Source organism: Capra hircus, chromosome 3 (genome assembly GCF_001704415.2).
Source record: "Capra hircus breed San Clemente chromosome 3, ASM170441v1, whole genome shotgun sequence".
Taxonomy (NCBI): domain Eukaryota; kingdom Metazoa; phylum Chordata; class Mammalia; order Artiodactyla; family Bovidae; genus Capra; species Capra hircus.
The window spans coordinates 22878924-22901388 of NC_030810.1; the positions used below are offsets into that span (position 1 = coordinate 22878924).

General features: G+C 36.8%; 1 protein-coding gene across 2 annotated transcripts in view; it reads right to left on the minus strand.

Moving 5' to 3' along the window:
• Positions 1760–22465, minus strand: part of SPATA6 (spermatogenesis associated 6) — a 167716-nt gene continuing 147010 nt past the window's right edge. Inside the window, exons 12-13 of one of the 2 annotated variants that reach the window (XM_018043965.1) lie at positions 16572–16663; positions 1760–3268 (exon numbers count right to left, since the gene is read on the minus strand). In XM_018043965.1, coding sequence (XP_017899454.1) covers positions 3088–3268; positions 16572–16663 — 273 coding nt within the window. In that variant the 3' untranslated portion in view covers positions 1760–3087. The remainder of the gene's footprint in view (positions 3269–16571; positions 16664–22465) is intronic. The other variant, XM_005678448.3, reaches the window with a different exon arrangement.

The window sequence follows — 22465 nt, forward strand, 5'->3', positions numbered from 1 at the left end:
AACAATTCAACATTTTTCTTAGCTGAATTAACATTTTCCTTCCTGAAATTCCCAGGATATTTTTAATTAAAGAGAAAAATTACATTAAAAAGGAGACAGACCTATTTATCTTTCATATTGTCTAATAACTATTACTAGATTGTAGGAAATATTAAAAAAGGGGTTAAGAAAATAAAACTATGGCAACTTTTTGCTTCTTTCAGTGAGAAAAGGCAACTATTAGTACTTAGAGGTTTTACTCTTGAAAGATAATACAACATAAGAATTCATCATAATAGTTAAGGAAAACAACAAAGACTACTCTTTCCTCTAGGGAATGGAAATAGACACTTAGCAGAGATGTTAACTATGTGGAAATTTATATCTGATCCTTCAGGGAGATGTCAAATTTAATTCAGAGGAAAATGTCTCTCAAGTATTTTCGAAAATTCCCTTTTGAGACCCATTTTTTGGTGGCCTTTGTATGATAATGGCAAATATAGGTGCAAACTAATTTTTTTTTTTTTGGTACTTACTTGGGAGATTTTCTATGATAGCAAATATTTTCTTTGAAGTTCATATTTGCTCTTTTTACCAAGAAGCCTAGGCTTCCCTTGTGGCTCAGCTGGTAAAGAATCTGCCCACAGTGTGGAAGACCTGGGTTCAATCCCTGGGTTAGGAAGATCCCCTGGAGAAGGGAAAGGCTACCCACACTCCAGTATTCTGGCCTGGAGAATTCCAGGGACTATTTTGTCCATGGGGTCACAAAGAGTCGGACATGACTGAGTGACTTTCACCTCACTTCACTGATCTTCCCAGGTGGCGCTAGTGGTAAAGAACCTGCCTGCCAATGCAGTCTACAGGAGACTCAGGTTCACTCCCTGGGTCAGGAAGATCCCCTGGAGGAGGGCATGGCAACCCACTCCAGTATTCTTGCCTGGAGAATCCTATGGACAGAGAAGCCTGGTGGGCTGTAGTCCACAGGGTCTCAAGGAGTCAGACATGACTGAAGCTATGTAGCACACCAAGAAGCAACTTTTAAATGGGAGAATTTTTCATTTGTTTCCATCAAGGAGGAAAAGATATATCATTGATATATGATTTTTAGAAAAACCATCATTCAATGCTGACCTTCAAAAGCTTATACAAAAAATCATCAGACAACTTACAACCAGAGGGTAGCTCAGTGATTGTGGAGTCCAGTATTTTCCTGACTGTCCACATGTGTCTGCAGATGGCATTTCAGAGGAAGTATCGGGAGTTGGGGGAGAGGAATGGGAGGGGAAAGATAACCATAAGAACAAACACTGTTATATGCTCAATTTAGTTTAGGAAAGTCTGGGTTAATCAATAAATATTTAATGAGCACCAAGTACGTATCAGACTTTCTACTAGATGCTAGAGCAAAGCATGTTTATGCCAGGATTTCTTAGAGCCTCAAATATGCTAATGTTTTTACTAAGATGACTATATGTAGTTTGTCTGGACAATTTACCCCTGTTTTTCCAGCATCACTAGCACCCCCTTTTTCATTCCTGTCATCTTACCCATGACTCTCTAAGTTTGAGTGGTACACAGATTTTTCCTAAACTTACATGACCAATGAAACACTTGTATATACATTCCTAAAGCCATCTCTTAGAACAGCAGTCTACAAACATGGTTCAGGAAATGCTGACCTACTCCGTTCTCTCCACTGATAACTGAGGAAACTAGGACCAGAGATCTGAAGCCTAGGATACCTGGCTCCTATCTCTGATGTGCTTTTCCAATACACTGCAAATTGCCACAGATTTCAACATGAAGCTGAAAAGTCTTATTATTAGATAACAGGTATTATGTACTTTCTCCAATTAAAAAAACAAATCGCCCAATTTACATACCAATTCCAACTTAAATAGAGTTCAACTCAAGTATTTTCTTTTAAGATCATAACTATAAAATTAACCAAAGATAGAATCAGTAAGAAAACATTATCTTGTAGTCAACTCTTAAAGTTTATAAGTCGAGTTTATCATTTCCTATTCTCTGCATTTCTTCTCCTCTCTCTAATAAATATAAGGTAACCGATTTCTTTGTATCTTCGAAGCCTAACTGTCCTCGGATGTTGTTTGGAGCCAGGGTAGGGGGGAGAGGGGGAAGAAACTAATTTCATCAACCAACAACTTTTGAGTACAAAGAGAGTTATGCTCTAATATTTCCTCCCCTTTATGGTTCCCAGGTTTGTTGTTGTTGTTTTTTTTTTTAAAGTAAGGTTGCTACTTTCATGGGCTATTTGATACCTATGACTACTCTAAAGAGATTAAATTACAATATAAATCCCTTATTCTTTCTGAGTTTCTACAAGCTTTTAACAAAGGCCATTTTCTGATTCTGGTTCCACCAAAAGTTTTGACTCTAGAAAAAAACAATGCAAAAAAAAAAATCTATCTTTAAAAATCAGTTTTTCACATCTGGGGTCACATTTGGCCATTCCTATTTCTCACTAACTGTTAGGCATTTTAGGTAACTTAGCTAGCTCTTTTAGAGAAGAGGGAGTAAAGGATTATAGAAACTTTAAAAAGAAAGCTATATCTTAGGAGCTAAGACATATTAATAGCCTTTTCTTAGGGAGCAAACAGTAGAAAATACTAGTTAAAATAGAGTTTAAACTTCTGGGAAATTCATCTCTGTATATTGTTTTTGCCCATGACCAAGAAACGAGAGTTAATAATGAAAATAATCTTGGTCAGACAAGATAACCAGTCAAGCAAATGGAAAGAAAATTACAAGGTGATGAAGGCAGAAGAGCATTTTTAGAGAGAATAAGTTCTTGGATTTGTCGCTGGTGACATGAGAGAGATGTGACAGGACAGCCTTCTCATAATCAGAATGGAGGTTTTGACTGTGTTGCAGAACTGTGGGAATACAGCACTCTCTACTGTGATTAGAAAAAGAAGGCTTGCCCAGGATCCTTTATCATTTGAAATAAACTTATTCAAGTCTAACTACTGTGCTCAGTTAGAACCACCTGATTAAAAAAAATAAAAGAATACAGGTATTGATCACATCAAACGTTTTCATTGAGAAGTTGACAAGGACACTCATACAGTTTTATCGCGGCTGATCTCAGAAGCTTTCCTGTGTATGAGAAACAGAACTACAGGCCTTTTTGTATAAGTTCCTGTATATCTTGTCCATGCTGTTCTCAAAGATGGGTCGGTGGGATTTTCCTTTATAAGAGGCTGCCCTGTTGGACCAGTATTCACCATCATCCAAATGGAGAGTGCCACGTGGCCGTTGAAATGAGCTATAGAAAAGGATATAAAAGATTAAAACAACAATGAAGCAAAATGAGAGGTGGGATATGTAAATTAAATATTTACTAAGTACTTTATAGGCTTGATAACACTTTTTTATTTGTTAGAAATGAAATACTGACTTTTTAAAAGGCTACGTTTATTTTTTAAACAAATAATGAACCCACTTCAATAAATCAAGTACTTATTATAGATAAGACCTCTCAGGCATGTTAGATGTGCCATGTAAAACTCTATGTCCTTGCTATTAAATGTTACAAACATTTAATTCATCTATTTGGAATCTCAATCCACAGAAAACAAACAATTTCTTCCCTGACTTATCAGTCTCATGATTTTACAGTACTTGTGAATTGTGAAACAGGAACTCTTGAAGCTGGCTATCTGTGAAAAGAATTTGCTATTTCACCTGGAGTCAATCTGCCACATGAACACAATAAAAGTGGTCATGAAAAAAGGCACAAAGTGCCTGTGTTATCATCCTCAGAGCCTGACACAGTGTTGATGAGGATGTAAAATAATGAGAACACTTATACACTTTGCAAAACCATTTGGCATGACTCAGTAAGGTTACATACACAACTCTAGCCAACCCTCTGGCTCCTAAGGATCCCGGAAAAAATTCCTGCATGTGTATACCAGAAGATATGTGCCAACATGTTCATAATCACACACTTCATAACAGAACTAAAAACAGCAAGCAATCTAAATATCCATTTATATTAGAACAAAAAATTGAGCTGTGGTGAGTGCATACAGTGGTATAATATGCAGCAGGGAAAATTAAAGATCTACGGCTACAAGCATCAACATAAATGAAGCTGAAAAATCAATTCAGTGGAAAAAAGAAAACTTCAAACAATAAACAGTTAAATTACATTTATGTAGAATAGTTTAAAACAAGGAAAATTAAATAATTCATTGCTTAAGGGTAGATACATGTGTGGTGTAACTATAAAGAAAAAAGAGAAGGGTTATCAGAAAAATATCAGTAGCAGTTATTTCTATGGAAAGAGGTGCAACTTGTTAGGGGCATGAGGTTATGTTCTACTTCTTAAGTTGGATGATAAGTAAATGGGCACTCCTTTTATTGCTGTTGCTATTTAGGACATACAAGTCTTAAGTATATACTTCTGTTACAGTTGACATATTTTATAATAGCATTAAAAAAATTCACTTCTGTAAATTGTGTTAAGAGGTGTCTCTATCTCCTGATGGCTTTGCTAAAATGGGATTCTACCTCATATATTCCAGCAATCTTACTAGATTCTATCAAACTTTCTTTACACCTGGTACCACCTCTTTCACATTGGAAAATTTTGAAAATGATAACATGATTAACCTTACTTTTACTCTGTCCATTCAGTTTCAGAGAGGTAATTAATACAATTTCTAATAATGTTAGTATAATCTTTAAAATATTTCAAAAGGCCTTAGCCAAGTCTCAGATGCTATTGCTTTTATATAGTTTCCACCTTTCTTTCATTAGATTTGCTTCAGAAATGGTCTAACCAAATGAATACAAGTTCTTTCATACAGTTTCTCACAATCCAAACTCTTGCCTGAAAACAGTCACTCAAAACAGTTTTTTGGACATTTTGAGTCAAATGATAAAGGAATCACATACATTTCTGCATATGCTCTGTACCTCTGCAAATATTCTACAAGTCTAAGCCCCCACATTTGCCTCTGTTCCCTCATACTACTTTCAGTTCAGTTCAGTTGCTCAGTTGTGTCTGACTCTTTGCAACCTCATGGACTACAGCATGCCAGGCTTCCCTGTCCATCACCAACTCCCGGAGCTTGCTCAAACTCATGTCCATCAAGTTGGTGATGCCCTCTAACCATCTCATCCTCTGTCGGTCCCTTCTGCTCCTGCCTTCAATCTTTTCCAAGGAGTCAGTTCTTAGCATCAGGGGCCCAAAGTATTGGTTTCAGCTTTAGCATCTGTCCTTCCAATGAATATTCAGGACAGATTTCCTTTAGGATTGACTGGTTTGATCTTCTTGCAGTCCAAGGGACTCTTAAGACTCTTCTTCAACACCACAGTTCAAAAGCATCAATTCTTCAGCACTCAGCCTTCTTAATGGTCCAACTCTCACATCCTTACATGACTACTGAAACAACCACAGCTTTGACTAGCTGGACCTTTGTCGGCAAAGTAATGTCTCTGCTTTTCAATACGTTGTCTAGGTTTGTCATAGCTTTTCTTCCAAGGAGCAAGCGTCTTTTAATTTCATGGCAGTGGTCACCATCTGCAGTGATTTTGGAGTCCAAGAAAATAAAGTCTCTCACTGTTTCCACTGTTTCCCCATCTATTTGCTGTGAAGTGATGGGACCAGATGCCATGATCTTAGTTTTCTGAATGTTGAGTTTTCAGCCAGCTTTTTCACTCTCCTCTTTCACTTTCATCAAGAGGCTCTTTAGTTTGTCTTCACTGTCTGCCATAAGGGTGGGGTCATCTGCATATCTGAGGTTACTGATATTTCTCCAGGCAATCTTGATTCCAGCTTGTGCTTCATCCAGCCTGGCATTTCACATGATGTATTCCACACAGAAGTTAAACAAGCAGAGTAACAATATACAGCCTTGACGTACTCTTTTCCCAATTTGGAACCATTGTTCCTTGTCCAGTTCTAAATGCTGCTTTTCTTGACCTGCATACAGATTCCTCAGGAGGCAGGGAAGGTGGTCTGGTATTCCCATCTCTTTAAGGATTGTCCACTTTGGAAAGCCCTCATAATACTTTAGGAGTCCTTGTATGTTGTCTTTTGTTCATTTGATTGTATTTGCTTTATTTGTTGCTGTGTTTTGTTTTACATCAAGTCATGCACTAATTAATATTCACAAAGCACAGATCTGTACTTTATCTCCCTGTTGTCCATAGTCATCAACTTTACTACATAATAATGTCCTTTTCTGAACTCTGTATTTTGCCAGGCTAGTTCTACCACAATAAACCTACTCAACATAAATTTGAATTTCTATTAAGCCACAACCCAAATCTCAGAAAAGTAAGCAATAGTAGGGATGTTAACTTTGAAAATCATTGTGTAGGTTTTTCTGATATTGTAAATCAAATTCCTAATCTCTATCATAAATTATTACATTTAATGCCATCAGGCATAGATTTGCTACTGCTTTGGTATTATTAGACAATACTTCTTTTTTCATATCACAAAGCTGCTTTAAAATATCAATGCCATCTCAATGGCTTGCAATGAATAAATAAAGTCCAGTAACCTTTTTAGAAGCAACTGTGAACCTGGAAAGTTTCTGTAAAAAAAGAGCTGAAGTGGTCAAAATAGACATCCTAATGCTTTAAAAATCTTGCAGGTTCAATGCATGATACTGGATGCTTGGGGCTGGTGCACTGAGATGATCCAGAGGGATGGTACAGGGAGGGAGGAGGGAGGGGGGTTCAGGATGGGGAACACGTGTATACCTGTGGTGGATTCATGCTGATGTATGGCAAAACTAATACAATATTGTAAAGTAATTAATCTCTAATTAAAATAAGTAAATTTATATTTTTTTAAAAAAAGAAAAGAAAAAAAAATCTTGCAGATTTTGACAGGGAGATTTTTTTTTTTTAATTGTAAAACTCTCACTTTAGTAGACAGTATTGTGGTTGTCTGGAAAGAATTGGGAATTGGCTCATCCTGTAAGTCTGAATTGCAAAACAGAGAAGTTTGCAAAACAGGTCCTAATACAGTCCATGGATAGGTGCAAACAAAGAACAGCAGAATCCTAAAAGCAACATTTACTTCTAGACATAGAAGCGCTGACTATCTAACTAATAGATTGTGAACATATTGAGTCAATTCTAATTTTCCATTACTGAGAACATTAATAAGCTTAAATGGGTAAGCGACAGTAAAACATCTTATTATAGTAATAGGCTTTTAAAGACCATACTTCTGTATTTTACCTTAGAGTATCTCCAGCATTCATTCATTCAAAGCACTCAAAGTTCCTACTCTACAAAACCTGGCATCAGTGCTATGTAACATAAAATGGTTATCTTCAAAGCAGGATAAAATTGCTATTTTATTATATGCAGCATAGATATATATTTTTATATATTTTTCTCTTGCTACTTCAATAGGGAGCTCTCTATTTAATTATGACAATGCTATAAAGAAAAAAAACACACACAAAAAAGAAAAGAGACTAGGATAATATCTGCAAACTAAGCACTTTCAAAATTTAAATATTGTTAAGATATAAATTATACATTTTTAAAGCCTTGCCTATATTTAGAGAAGAGAAAGGTCTTAGGCAGCTTAACATGTCCTAGGACACAAAGGACATGACTAGGTTTTATACTCAGAAAAGGAGGAACTCACTTGAAACCCTGACAGTGTTTTCTAAAGACCAAGTACATACTACTTTACACACAGTATTCAGATAACATGTCTATAAAGTGACATACATGAAAAAAAGGTCAGAGGGTAAGATATATGGCACACAAATGACATATATTAAGAAGAGGTGGCAAGAATACACAAAAGAACTATAAAAAAAGATCTTCATGACCCAGACAATCACTATGGTATGATCATTCACCTAGAGCCAGACATCCTGGAATACTAAGTCAAGTGGGCCTTAGGAAGCATCACTATGAACAAAGCTCATGGAAGTGATGGAAATCCAGTTGAACTATTTCAAAATGCTGTTAAAGTGTTGCACTCAATAGGTCAGCAATTTTGGAAAACTCAGCAGTGGCCACAGGACTGGAAAAGGTAGGTTTTCATTCCAATCCCAAAGAAAGGCAATGCCAGAGAATGTTCCAGTTGTTCTATGGCACAACTGCACTCATCTCACATGCTAGCAAAATAATGCTCAAAATTCTCCAAGCCAGGCTTCAGCAGTATGTGAATCAAGAACTTCCAGATGTTCAAGCTAGATTTAGGAAAGGCAGAGGAACCAGAGATCAAATCGCCAATATCTGCTGGGTCATCGAAAAAACAAGAGAGATTCCAGAAAAATATCCATTTCTGCTTTATTGACTAAGCCAAAGCCTTTGACTGTGTGGATTACAACAAACTGTGGAAAATTCTTCAAGAGATGGGAATACCAGACCATCTTACCTGCCTCCTGAGAAATCTGTATGCAGGTCAAGAAGCAACAGTTAGAACTGGACATGGAGCAGTGGACTGGTTACAAATTGCGAAAGGAGTATATCAAGGCTGTATATTGCCACCCTGATTATTTAATTTATATGCAGAGTACATCATGTGAAACACTGGGCTAGATGAAGCACAAGCTGGAATCAAGATTGCCTAGAGAAATAGCAATAACCTCAGATATGCAGATGACACCACCCTTATGGCAGAAAGCGAACAGCAACTAAAGAGCCTCTTGATGAAAGTGAAAGAGGAGAGTGAAAAAGCTGACTGAAAACTCAATATTCAGAAAACTAAGCTCATGACATCTGATTCCATTATTTCATGACAAATAGATGAGGAAATGATGTAAACAGTGAGAGACTTTATTTTCTTGGACTCCAAAGTCACTGCAGATGGTGACTGCTGCCATGAAATTAAAAGATGCTTGCTCCTTGGAAGAAAAGCTATAACCAACCTAAATAGCATATTAAAAAGCAGAGACATTACTTTATTGACAAAGATCCATGTAGTCAAAGTTATGGTTTTTTCCAATAGTCATGTATGGAGGTGAGAGTTGGACCATAAAGAAAGCTGAGAGCCAAAGTTTTGGTGCTTTTAAACTGTGGTGTTGAAGAAGAGTCTTGAGAGTCCCTTGGACTGCAAGGAGATCAAACCAGTCGATTCTAAAGGAAATCTGTCCTGAATATTCATTGGAAGGACTGATGTTGAAGCTGAAACCTGTTGTGAAGAACAGACTCATTGGAAAAGAACCTGATGCTGGGCAAGACTGAAGACAGGAGAAGGGGATGACAGAGGATGAGATGGTTGGATGGCATCACCGACTCAATGGACATGAGTTTGAGCAAGCTCCAGCAATTGGTGATGGACAGGGAAGCCTGGCATGCTGCAGTCCAGGGGGTCTCAAAGAGTCAGACACAAATGAGTAACTGAACTAAATATACTGGATGGATGGATGATGGATGTATGGATAGATGTAAATAAGGAATGTAGGAAGGAAAGATTCAAAATCCTGGAGATTAGGATAGACGATAGGGAGAGGCTTTAATATGAGGTAGTAAAATCGTGAAAGCTTTTGCATCTTTAAAGATACAACAGAAAATAAAATGACATACAATATCATTAAACCCATCAAGAGACTTCTGGTTCAAGATGCCAGAATAGAAAGACATGTGCTCATCTCCTCCTGCAAGAGCACCAAAATCACAACTATATTGAACAACCATCCACAGGAGGGCCCTGGAACCTACCAAAACAGATACCCCATGTCCAAAGGCAAAGAAGAAGCTGCACTGAGATGGACAGGCACAATTACAATAAAATCAAGTTCCATACCCACTGGGTGGGGGACTCACAAACTGGAGACCAACAGTACCAAAGAAGTTCTCCCACTGCTGTGAATGTTTGGAATCCCACATCAGGCTTCCCAGTCTGGGCACTTGACAAAGGGACTGGGAATCCCCAGGGAATCCGACCTTGAAGGCCAGAGGGATCTGATTATAAGACTTCTACAGGGCTGGGGGAAACAGAGACTCCAGTCTTGGAGGGCACAAACAAAACCTTGTGTGCACCAAGACTCAGAGGAAAGGAGCAGTGATTCTGTAGGAAACTGAACCAAAACTACCTGCTAGTGTTGGAGGGTCTCCTGTGGGGGTGTGGGTCAGCAGGGGCCCACCACAGGGATGGGGGGACTGGTAGCAGCTGTCTGGGAAAGCCCCATTTTGGAAGTCACCCTTAACTCCCAGGGATGGGTCACCTCAGGCCAAAAAGCTGCCAGGGAGGGAGCAAACCCTTCCCATCAGCAGATAATCAGATCAAAGATTTACTGAGCAAGGCCCTGCCCACCAGGGCAAGACCCAGTTTTTCCCACTACAGTCCTTCTCATCAAGAAGCTTACACAAGCCTCTTAGCCTCTGTCATCAGAGAGCAGACAGAAGAAGCAAGAACCACAATCCCACAGGGAGTAAAACAAAACAATGTTACAGAAAGTTAATCAGTATGAAAAAGCAGAAAGTTACATCCCAGATGAAGCGACAAGATAAAATCCCAGAAAAACAAATGAAGTGGAGATAGGCAACCTTTCAGATAAAGAATTCAGGATAATGATAGTGAATATGATTCAGGGTCTTGGAAAAAGAATGGAGGTAAAGACAGAGATGATGCAAGAAATGTCTACCATAGACCTACAAGAACCAAAGAACAAACAAACCAGAGATGAACAGTACACTAGAAGGAATCCATAGCAGAATAACTGAAGCATGGATAAATGACCTGACGGACAGAATGGTGGAAACCACTGCCACGAACAGAATATAGTAAAAAGGATGAAAATAAAAGAAGACAGCCTAAAAGACCTCTAGAACAACACTATCACATGAACATTCACATTATAGGGATCCCAAGAGGACAAGAGAGAGAAAGGACCTGAGAAAATATTTGAAGACATAATAGCTGAAAACTTCCCTAACATGGAAAAGGAAATAATCAACCAAGTCTTAGAAGCACACAGAGTTCCAGGCAGGATAAACCCAAGGAGGAATACACGGAGACACATAACAATCAAACTGACAAAAATTAAAGACAGAGATAAAATATTAAAGCAACAGGGGAAAAACAACAAAAAAACATACAAGGGAACTCCAATCAGGTTGATTTCTCAACAGAAACTTTACAAGACAGAAGGGAACAGCATGACATATTTAAAGTGGTGAAAGGGAAGACTGTACAACCAAGAATACTCTACTCAGCAAGACTCTCCTTCAGATTTGATGGAGAAATCAAAAGTTTTACAGACAAGCAAAAGTTAAGAGAATTGCACCACCAAACCAGCTTTACAACAAATGCTAAAGGAACTCTCAGCAGAAAACAAGAGGAGGAAAAGCCCTACCTAAAGAAAATAAGCCCCAAACAATTAAGAAAACGGTAATAGGATTACCTTAAGGTAAGATGTAATTACTTTAAATGTAAATGGATTAAATGCACCCAAAAGACACAGATTGGCTGAGCAGACGAAAACATGTGCATGTATGCACTTCCACTTACATTACTCTACTTGACCCCCTAAATTGTATACAGTTATTTTATATTGTTAGGTTAATCATGTTCCCATTATGACTTGCAATTGTAAGTATCTTTTATTTTGTGTCTGGCTATTGATTGTGAAAACTGATAAACATCTTTCACTATTGTGATTATGTAACTATTACATACTTAATACTACTGTATCATGATTGGTCAACAGAAAAATTATAGAATTCTATATCACCAAAACTACCATTTAATAGAAAAACCTGTAATCACTTTCTAAAATCCATATACATATCAGAATTGCCTTGGAATCTTTTGGAAAAAAAAAAGACATCAAGATTTCTTGATAAATTATAGCAGTAGTTCTCAAACTTTAACACACATCAGAGTCATCTGAAGGGCTTATTACAACTCAGATTATTGAGCTTCACACCCAGAATAACTAACTGAATATATCTGACGTGGGGTCCAAGAATTTGGATTTCTAACAATTTATGATTGTTAGATCATAAATTGGGTATTTATGATACTACTCATCTAGGAACTAGAGTAAATTATAGGCTTTTCTACAGAAATGTGAAACTTTAGGGAAAAAATTAGATGTTGTTTAACTTCTTTTACTATTCACATAAACTATATAGTAAACATTAATAGAAGTTTATTCAAATGAATTTACTCAAGACTGGTTACTTACAGGTCACTTACTTTCCTTTCTTGGATGTATAGAAATGAGCCACTGACAAGAAATAAGATCTGATAGCTTTCATCATCATTAATTCCACTGTTGATTCCTTATCTAGAGACGTTATTAAATATCACAACCATAAAATGTGTTTTCTTAAGTAATGCCTTAAAGCTTCAACAAATGCAATTGATCATTATTAATAAAGGGCTTAATTTTAATATCTGAACTTAAAGAAAAAAAACTGAGCTCCTAGTACACATCAGAGTCCTTGATACACAGACAAAAACAAAGGTAGGCAAAACATCGGTGCCTATGCTTAACACGAGGAGGCAAGACAGACACAGAACAAAACAATCATGAGATAAATACTGCCAATTGAAAATATATATGTGAGAGGAAATGGTAGGATAAAGGAAAAAACGACAGTCTAAGGAGATAAAACCAGTCCATCCTAAAGGAACTCAGTCCTGGGTGCTCACTGGAAGGACTGATGTTGAAGCTGAAACTCCAATACTTTGGCCACCTGATGTGAAGAGCTGACTCATTTGAAAAGACCCTGATGTTGGGAAAGATTGAAGGCAGGAGGAGAAGGGGACGACAGAGGATGAGATGGTTAGATGGCATCACTGACTCAATGGATATGGGTTTGGGTAAACTCTGGGAGTTGGTGATGGACAGGGATGCCTGGCATGCTGCGGTTCATGGAGTCGCAAAGAGTCAGACACGACTGAGCAACTGAACTGAACTGAACTGCTGAGGTCATAAAAGGTATCTCAGAAGATGGAATAACTTGAGCTTAGTCTTAAAGAATGGATAGACATTCACTAGATAAACAAGATGGCATTGGTTATTCTCTGTATCATAGTATAACAGAACCAAGGCACAAATTATCTGAAACATCATAATATACCAGGTCACACAAAATCCAAAGAATTCAAATCAGAATTAAGCAACATTTTTCTTACTTAAAACGGAAAGTTTATTCTTGTTCAAGGGACTTTAAGTCTATATATTATTTTGATTATTTTCCCATTTACTAGGACCAAAGACAGCTTTTTGGCTATGTGTTACACCTTGGTAAATTCATCACGTTAACTGGATAGTGAGCAATGGTAGGAGATTAAAACTACATTCAATCTGTGTTATTCAAAAACATATAGTCAAAGTTTAAACTAGTCACTTTGAGATTATGTTATAAATAATTTAATAATTATAACATTTATGTTGAGCATATTCCTACTGTTAGTAACCTGAGAAATATGCACAAGTAAATAGAAAACAGTTTATATAAATAGCCAGTTCCATAAAAGGACAACCTAGCTAAAAATTCAGGGCAATAGCTATAAATGGCCATCTCATGTTCTAAACATGAAATTAAAATTATTTTTATACTCTTCTCTATTTCTGCAGCCAACTCCCATCATAAAGTATCACCCCTTGCCTGATCTTTAGTTAGGACTAATTCACAAACTCGATAGTGATGCTAGAATTATACAACAATGTAGAGAACTTTCAACATCCTGAAAACTGAAGAAATTTGAAATATATACAGAAGGTATTAAAAAGAGAAAGAGCATCTCAGGACCCTGGTAATTGGTAATGGTACAATAGCAAATGTCTAAAATTTCCTGAAAGACAGGCAGTACAAAAGTTGAGAAGGACTATCTTCATGGTAGTAAATTCTTTCCCCAATCCAGCTCTCAAATCCCAAATTATTAGAAGTAAAAGGTCGCTTAATAATTTCTTAATAAGAGATTTCTTTCAAGTGAATTTCATATTCAAAGGTGATAGAAGAGACAGGACAGTTAGCATGGGAAATGCAGTAACAAGTACTCTGATAACCACAATGAATATCTAGATCATAAGATAAAGGATTGAGTCCTGGGCATAGATTTTTCTGGAAAAACAATATGAAAGAAAATAATTTCTCATTATGAATATTCTTTATTTGATTGTCATTATATTTCCCTTCAGTTCTTTAAGCATAGCTGCTACATCCTCGGGGCCAGCTCAAGCTGTTTCTAACAATTCATTTTCCACGTGTATGGGTCACACTTGACTGTTTCTTTGCATATCCCATAATCTTTTGTCAAAAACAACACTTTAGATAAAAATTGCAGCAACTCTGGATTCTGCCTCCTTACCTAGAGTTGTTGTTATTTGTTTAGTGACTTGTCTGTACCTATGCGGTGGAGCCTGTTTCCCTTGCATGCTGTAGTTGCTGGTGTCTCTTGTTCCTTTCTTTTTTTTTTAAATTATTGTTTCAATTTTTAAGCCTGGCCTTCTAGAGGTTGCCCCAGGTAAGCATAGCTTAGTGACCAGCAAATGATTGGTCAGAGTCAATAACCCTATAAAGTTTCCATTTTTTGCCAATATATCTATGTGTGGCTTAGGGAATATATTTAACGTTTATCTGGTTGACAAAACTGCCCTGGAGTTTGCTTTCTGCCTTCACAAGGTCTGACATTCATCCATGGACTAGTGGCTCCCTAATATACTCTCTAGTCTCTCCTAAACATATTTACAGCCTATGCATACACATAATATTCTAGACGACCAGGGATAGATAGAACTTTATCAAGGACAACTGTGGCTATCTTGTCCCTGGAATTTTATTGTCTGTCCATTAAGCAGGAAGTAAGATCTCAAGTACTCTTACTGTTTGCCGGTAGGATCATTACTGTTTCCATTAATCCCTCTACACATGTCATTTCCTATACTATGTTCCATATAAAGTCAGTGCCCTCTGGAAGAGGAATTGCCTGTCTTTTGGCATAACTGCCCCAGAACTATTGTGCCAAGGATCTGGAGGTCCAGGTGGGCCTTGGAGCTCCAAGGAAAATGACATAGACTCCTAACGCTCTTATAGAACTTCAGTAGATTTTATTGATAAATGCTTCTCAATTTTCAGAGTCCTTAAGTCTTTTTTTTGGATAATTCCATTCAGTTTTGTTGCTTTTGGAGGAGAGGATTTGCTGTAATCCTCACTCAGGCATTCCAGAGGTCCATGTGGACTTCCCCTTGACCCCTGTCAGAGGATGTCTGCAGAGGGGTAATTTCGGCCAAGATCTCAAGCTCCCTTTTGACTTCTGCTGAGAGAAGCCTTAAGGCAAGCAAGTGGGTAATTACTTTGAGTGTGATTCCCTCATCTTTGAGATGGAAAGCAGAATGGGAGTGACTTCTTGGCCTATTATATAACTTGGGGATAAAACAAATAATATCATGATCAGTTTAGTACCTTCTGGAGCTAATAACAAAGGTACTCTTATAAAATGTCTTGAAGCATTAACCACTCTGTCCTGTCGTTTCAATTATGTCCTAAGGGTCCAAGAGAAGAGGCAAGGAGTATAATGTAATTTTAAAAATGTGTCAGCAGAACTTTCCCGATGCTCTGCTTAACTCTCACTGGAGAGGTGCTAAAACAGTCTCAGGTGACCTAAATTAACATTGCCTGTGAACTGGATAAAGAACCAATACTAAGGTTTATGGCAAACTTTAAATAGAAACAAGTGCTTTTCTAAATATGGTCCTTATATTACTTGCATTAGAATCATGTACAATATTTTTAAAAGTGCTGATTTCTAGGTCTCTCTCCTATATATAAGGAACCAGAATCTATGGAAGTAGAAAGTAGAAATCTATATTTTTAGAAGCAATATCATGCATATAAAATTTTGAAAATCAGACCCTTTATCAACCCTTTATCAACCCTACTCACTTCTTACCCAAATTAGAATTATGTGGATATAGAACACAAAATTGGAATGCTAACCCATATGACAATAATTTAGGGAACAGAAGTCTAAGTAACAATAATAAATGGTAAAAGTTCTTCCCAAGGTATGTACTTTCTTGAACCTTCCTTTTCCTTTTGGATTGCTTTTCTTCAAACTCACTTAAAATACAAGGAAGTAGAGTATTCCTTTAAGATTGGGAAGCAGTAACTTTGGACGGGAGTTTACATTTATACTCTGTGTAATAAACACAAGGAAAAGTCCTCACATGTTTATGAAATGCTTACACGAGCCTACCACGGTAAAGATCAGAGATTTCAGTACATATCCCTGGTTAGCAATAAAACATATTCCATTATCTGGAACTTTTTTCCTCATACTTGTTCAGAAAACTCAGGAAGGTGGAAGACATAGGAATCAGTGGTACAGCATCAATCAGTCATACAGACTCAGAAATTTTAGTTATATAAACTCAAAATTTACACATTCAGTTTTTAACACCACACTTAATGGCAATTAACACAGAGTTTTCAAGTGTCTTCATGAGATTTGTTAGTATAATTTTGCAAAAGTTTTATTATTACTACAATATTTCTGGAATTTTAGGCTAGAAGACCTGAATTTCTCCTATACTACTGAAAAATATTAGATTAAAAACAAGATTATTTGATATTAACTATGAGCAGATCTCTGTACACTGCATTAGTCAAGCTCATACCTATACTCTGGGTCACTGTCATAGGCAGAGTCTCTATATAAAAGACCTCTTTTCAGTTCCAGTTCATCTTCTTTCTCTGGATCTCGCTCATCCTGAAAAATTTAAAGATTACCATTAATTTATTTTATAATTAAAATGATACCCATGTTTCTTCGGTAATTGTGACCCCCCCTCCCCCAAGGCAAGAGATTGAATTAAATGCTGAATTTCTTAGGGAAAGAAATAAAAAGGTAAATGAGAATTTATTATTCTGTTAAATAAAACTAATATAGCTTTTCTTCTGTTATAGTATCACTTATACTGCTTATCAAAGACTAGCACACAGATGTTTCTTGCATCAGTGAATGATTAGGAATGGATACTGTGTCAAGATACATAATAAAATGTGCAGCAAGTGATAGTTCACATATTTTTATGTGGACTCCAAAAAGATTATACCTACACTCTGAAAAATAAGTATTTGGGAAAACTGTGCAGATGTAAGCATTTAGATATACCTATGATCCCCCAAAGAAGTGACTTAGCTTTATTACTCATATGCCTAAATGCAGCAACAAGCCATGAGAAGTGAAAACAAAAGCAAAGCAGTTGCAATCAAGACAAGTTACTCCTGACAGACCCACTCAAAGGCAGAAGGAAAAGAATTCTAAAGAGATAGCTTTTTGGGTAAACTATGTTATTCACAGTAGTGATGCTCTTACATATATTAATTTTATATAATTCAGTATCAAATATCTTTCTAAACTATTGAATAATACCCTTATTCTGTAGTCAAATAGGAACAGAAATAGAACTGATGGTAAAGGAACTAGTAAGCACAAATAGACTGTTATAAGGATTAGTATTAATATGGTATTCATTCATTTTATGCAAGAAATTTTTGAATAAAGATTATGAAGAAAAACGATTTTTAAAATTTGGTAATGGCATGAAATTAATTGGGAAGGGAGCATTCAGTTAAAAAAAAGTAGGGACTTCACTGATGGTCCAGTGATTAAGAATCCACTTTGCAGTGCAGGGGATGCAGGTTCGATCCCTGGTCAGGGAACTAAGATCCCACATGCTATGGAGCAACTAAGCCCACATGCCACAACTGCTGAAGCAGCGTGCTCCAGAGCTCATGCCCCACAGCTTGAAAGTCCGCTTTCTGCAGCAACTGACGCCCACGTGCTCTGGAGCCTGCGTGTCACAACTGGAGAGCCTACGGGCCACAACTACTGAAGCCCTGGGCACTCTGGAGTCCACACATCACAACCAGAGAGTCTGTGTGAGGCAAGATCCAGCATGATGCAACAAAGACTTTGTGTGCCACAACTTAGACCCAATACAGCCAGATAAGTAAGTAAATAATGTAAGCAGTAAGTACTACAACAAGTTTGAGAATCACAGAAAATGTGAACCTATATTTAGAATCATTATTACTTCCAGGTGAATTGAGCACTTTACCATTAGGAATTAACTCCATTTATTTCTATTAATGCTTTTTCCCCTGACATTTTTTGGTTTACTTTTAATATAGCTATAATAGCTAGTGTTTGGATGATAAGTATTTGTACTTTTATTTTCAACTTTCCCTTGTTATCATATATATATATATATATATCTTTTTCTTAAATACTATATAGATGGATGTTGCTTACTTTTGTCCAGTCTGATATGAAGAAGAATATGTACTATATTAATATCATAGAAAATGTTATTGCCAGTAGTGATTACAAAAAACACTACAAGAGAAAGTGCAAGAAATAAAAGAAAAAATGTTTACTCATTTCTAGATTATATAATAAATGATACCAGAAATAAACATAAATTAATATTCCTTAATTTTGTCAATACAGTTAAAATTTTTGACCGGAAGGAATAAAAATGTAGACTGAATTTTAAAGGTTTTTGTTTGAAAAAATACAGAACTGTCTTCAAGATCTGAATCTCAAATATTCATTAAATAATACCCCTGTTTTGAGCTGAGGAGACATGGGTTCAATCTCAGGGTCAGGAAGATCCCCTGGAGAAGGGCATGGTAACCCACTCCAGTGTTCTTGCCTGGAGAATCCCATGGACAGAGGAGCCTGGCGGGCTACAGTCTATGGGGTCGCAAAGAGTCGGACACGACTGAGAGCGACTAAGCATACACAGCACACTTACTATCCTAGACTCGGACAGAAAGATGATTAAGACATGATTCCTGCATATACATGAGATAAGATTAGTTTATTCTGTGACTATACATGAGTAGAATGGATCGACAGGTAGAATTATCATGAGATGCAATAAAGGACAAAATGAAGAAGACCTTTCTAATAAACAGAACATTCTAAAGCCAGAACGGTGTCTTAAGAGGGAGTAAGATCACAGTCACTAAAGCTATTTCTATAGAGCACTGATGCCTATCTAGAACCAAGGAGTTCAGGGAGGGAAATTCTGCCCCAAGAAACAAAAACTATATAGCCTTCATGGCTATTCTTTTCAAATTTTAAGACTGTATTTTGGGACATTTATTATACATATTCAAACACAAACATATCTCTTACAAGCATCCTTATAGGCTTTTTTTTTAAAGATTAAATTGTGAAAAAGCAAAGAGGCAACAAACAACACGCTCTATCCAAAGCTATTAACTATGAGAAAAGCAAGCATTTGAAGAGATATATTGGTCTCATTAATGCCAGAAAAATTCAGTTCTGGGGCATGGAGGAGGGATTCCCTTCTTCTTCCTCATCAACATTCCCATTTGCCCACATGTAAACACAGATAAATGACACCAATATTTGCTGAGTTCCTTCAAGGTATCTAGGACTGAATTAGGTACTTCTCACATGAATATCTTGTAAGCCTTCAATAACCTTATAAAAAAGGCACTGAAACTTGGAAAAATTAATAACTTACCCAAAGATTCAAGTTATTAAGTGGCAGAGCTGGAATTTAAACCCAGATAATTTACATTATCTTGTCTGCTACAATGCAAATAAGTTGGGCTATAAAATAAAAATCTCCATTCTAAGCCATTAGATTATTCCCCTATATGAAAATTAAGCTCAAAGTCTTTCAGCTAGTATCTGTTCAGTTAGTTTTTTAAGAGGGTATTCTGTAATAATTTAACCCAGAAGAAACTTTTTCAGGAATTCCATGAAGAAAAATTTTTCTTTCAGCAAAAGTCATTAATAAAATGACACTTTATTAAAAGAAGCTGTGGGCTCTCCTTCCCTGAAACTGGCAGTAAGTTAAAGATTTTCTTAAGGTTCCCATCATTGATGACCACTATCTTACACATGCAACTGACGTCATACTTAGAACACCCCTGGAACAAGGGGATAAAAGGTATCTAACTCATGCCTGCAAACTGAGCAACTTAGGACAAAAGAAGTTCAACACTTTGAGATAAAGCCACAACTAAAAAGGTAGTTATCTCACTCACTAAATAGTATTTAATAAAATATACACCGTCATTCTCAAATGAAATTCTCACATATAGTTAAAATACCTACAAGATATTTTATTGCTATCAAATTAAAAACATTATTTATAACGAATTGTGTACAAGGACAAGAATTCAAATAGAATTTAACTGTTGGTTCTAATTTGCATTCTCACCCTGGACAATTAATGGATTTAAATTTCTAAATCATAATATAGAGAAAATTTAGTTAGAGTTGTTCCAAGTCACAAGGATAAGAAGTTGCAGAGCTGGCCTTGAACCAGGTTTTTCTAATTCTATAAACAGCTTTATATTGTAAGTATAACAGAGGATAACAAATTCTAAAGGGAAGACCACTTAAAAGAACACTTAAATGCTAACTTTGACATATTTCTGGAGGCAGAGTGTGGAAAAGCATGGGTAATGGTTAATTTTATGTCAAACTAGATCAGCCATGGTGCCCAGATATTTGGTTAAACATTATTATTGATATATCTGTGGGCCTTTTATGGCTGAGAGTAACATTTATTTTTTTCTTTAATATATAATTTTACTTCTGGTTATAGAAACAAATGCTAAGAGGAGAAACAAAATATCCCAGTCCACATACAACAATAGATAAAAGAACAGTTAAAATAATGAAACACAAAAAAGTAGAAATTTTAAACATTGTTATAGCTTTAAAACATTAACATCTGGTACAATTAGAAATCACATTCAGATCTCAAGCTTTTTTAAAAAAAGTATGACTCCCTATTAAAAAAAAAAAAACAACTGGATCCCATTTGAAATGAAAACACAGGCTGGCCCAGCTGCAGTGGGTTTTTCCCCCTGCCCAGGTTGCCAGGGTGTGTGAATCCCTCCTGGGTGCCCCAGAGGCCAGAGCCCACGTGCAAATGGTGAAACACTCCCACCCAATGTGCCAGGGAACCTAATTCCCAGGACTCTACAAGACTCCGCTTTTTAAAGCACTGATGATTAAACATAATGTGAAAAATAGTCACCATAAAAAAAAACAAACAAAAAAAGAACCTCAGCCCCCTATTAACATCCCTCCCCAACAAATGATCTTTACAGGAAAATTCTCAGTCAGATAAGAAATCGCAATTCGTGCTGGGTTTATCCCTCGCCCATGTGCGCCCAGCTGCCTGGGGTCAGAGTCAGACTGCAAGCAATAATCAGGGATGCATTTCCCTCTCTCCCCAGCCCGGTCCTGAAGCAGAAACTGGGTCAGTAGCCCTTGACTAGGTACCCAGAAAGCCCATCTTGGAAGGAAGCTGGAAAAGGAGGAGAGGGCCAGACTTAAAAGTGTTTAATTTTTAAATCCTATTTTTACTTATAAAAAATTTTTTTTTGCACAAGTTAACCCAGAAATTGAGAGGCTATGGTCTTAAGAGGCCATAGGCCTGGTTGAATATCCTTTAGGCCAGTTAATTTCATACACAAAAATTCCCTTTTGGAGTCACAGGCCTCGTTGAAATTAACATTTAAATCATTGGATTCTTAATAAAGCAAACTGATCTCCATAAAATGGATGGGCCTCAATCTAGTTAGCTAAAGGCCTCAATAGAACAAAGACTGACCTCCCCTCAAGAAGGAATTCCACCAGCAGACTGTCTTTGGATTTGAACTATAAACTCTCTGCTGAGTATCCACCTGACTGACCATCAGGCTAAACCTCTGCAATCACATGAGCCAATTCTTTAAAATTTCTTTCTCTCGCTGTTATACACACACACAGACCCCTCCTGTTTCTTCTGTTTCTCTGGAGAATACAGATGAGAATGAGAAACTCCTGATGCATATTACTTGGAGCCTTTAGCACCTCATTTTCAACAATGTACAGTACAATCAGACAGAAGATTAACAAGTAAACAGAAGACCTGAGCAACACTATAAACCAGCGAGACCTAACAGACATCTACTGAACACTCTATCAGACAACAGAAGAACATACATTCTTCTCAAACACAGGAAATTCTCCAAAGAGACCGTATTACGTTAAACCCTAAAGTGAGGCTCAAAAAATTTAAAAGGACAAAAATCATACAAATATTTTTCTGGCCATAATAATTAGCTAATTAAATCCATTATTAAGAACTGTCAAAGATGGGCTTATTTAAAACATTTAAGAAATAAATAATCTTACAAAGACTCTTTCAGAGAATGGTTGGTAAAATTTTTCAACTCATTTTTATGAGGCAAGTGAAACCCTGAGGAGGACACCACAAGACAGGAAACTTACATACCAAGTACTATCATTAATTTAGATGCAAAAATCCTAGGAAAAATATCAGCAAATTGAAGCTGCTGCTGCTGCTGCTGCTAAGTCGCTTCAGTCGTGTCCGACTCTGTGTGACCCCGTAGACGGTAGCCCACCGGACTCCCCCATCCCTGGGATTCTCCAGGCAAGATATGTTTTTTAAAAATTATGACAAGAATTCTGTTCCAAGTATCCAAGTATGGTTTAACACTTGAA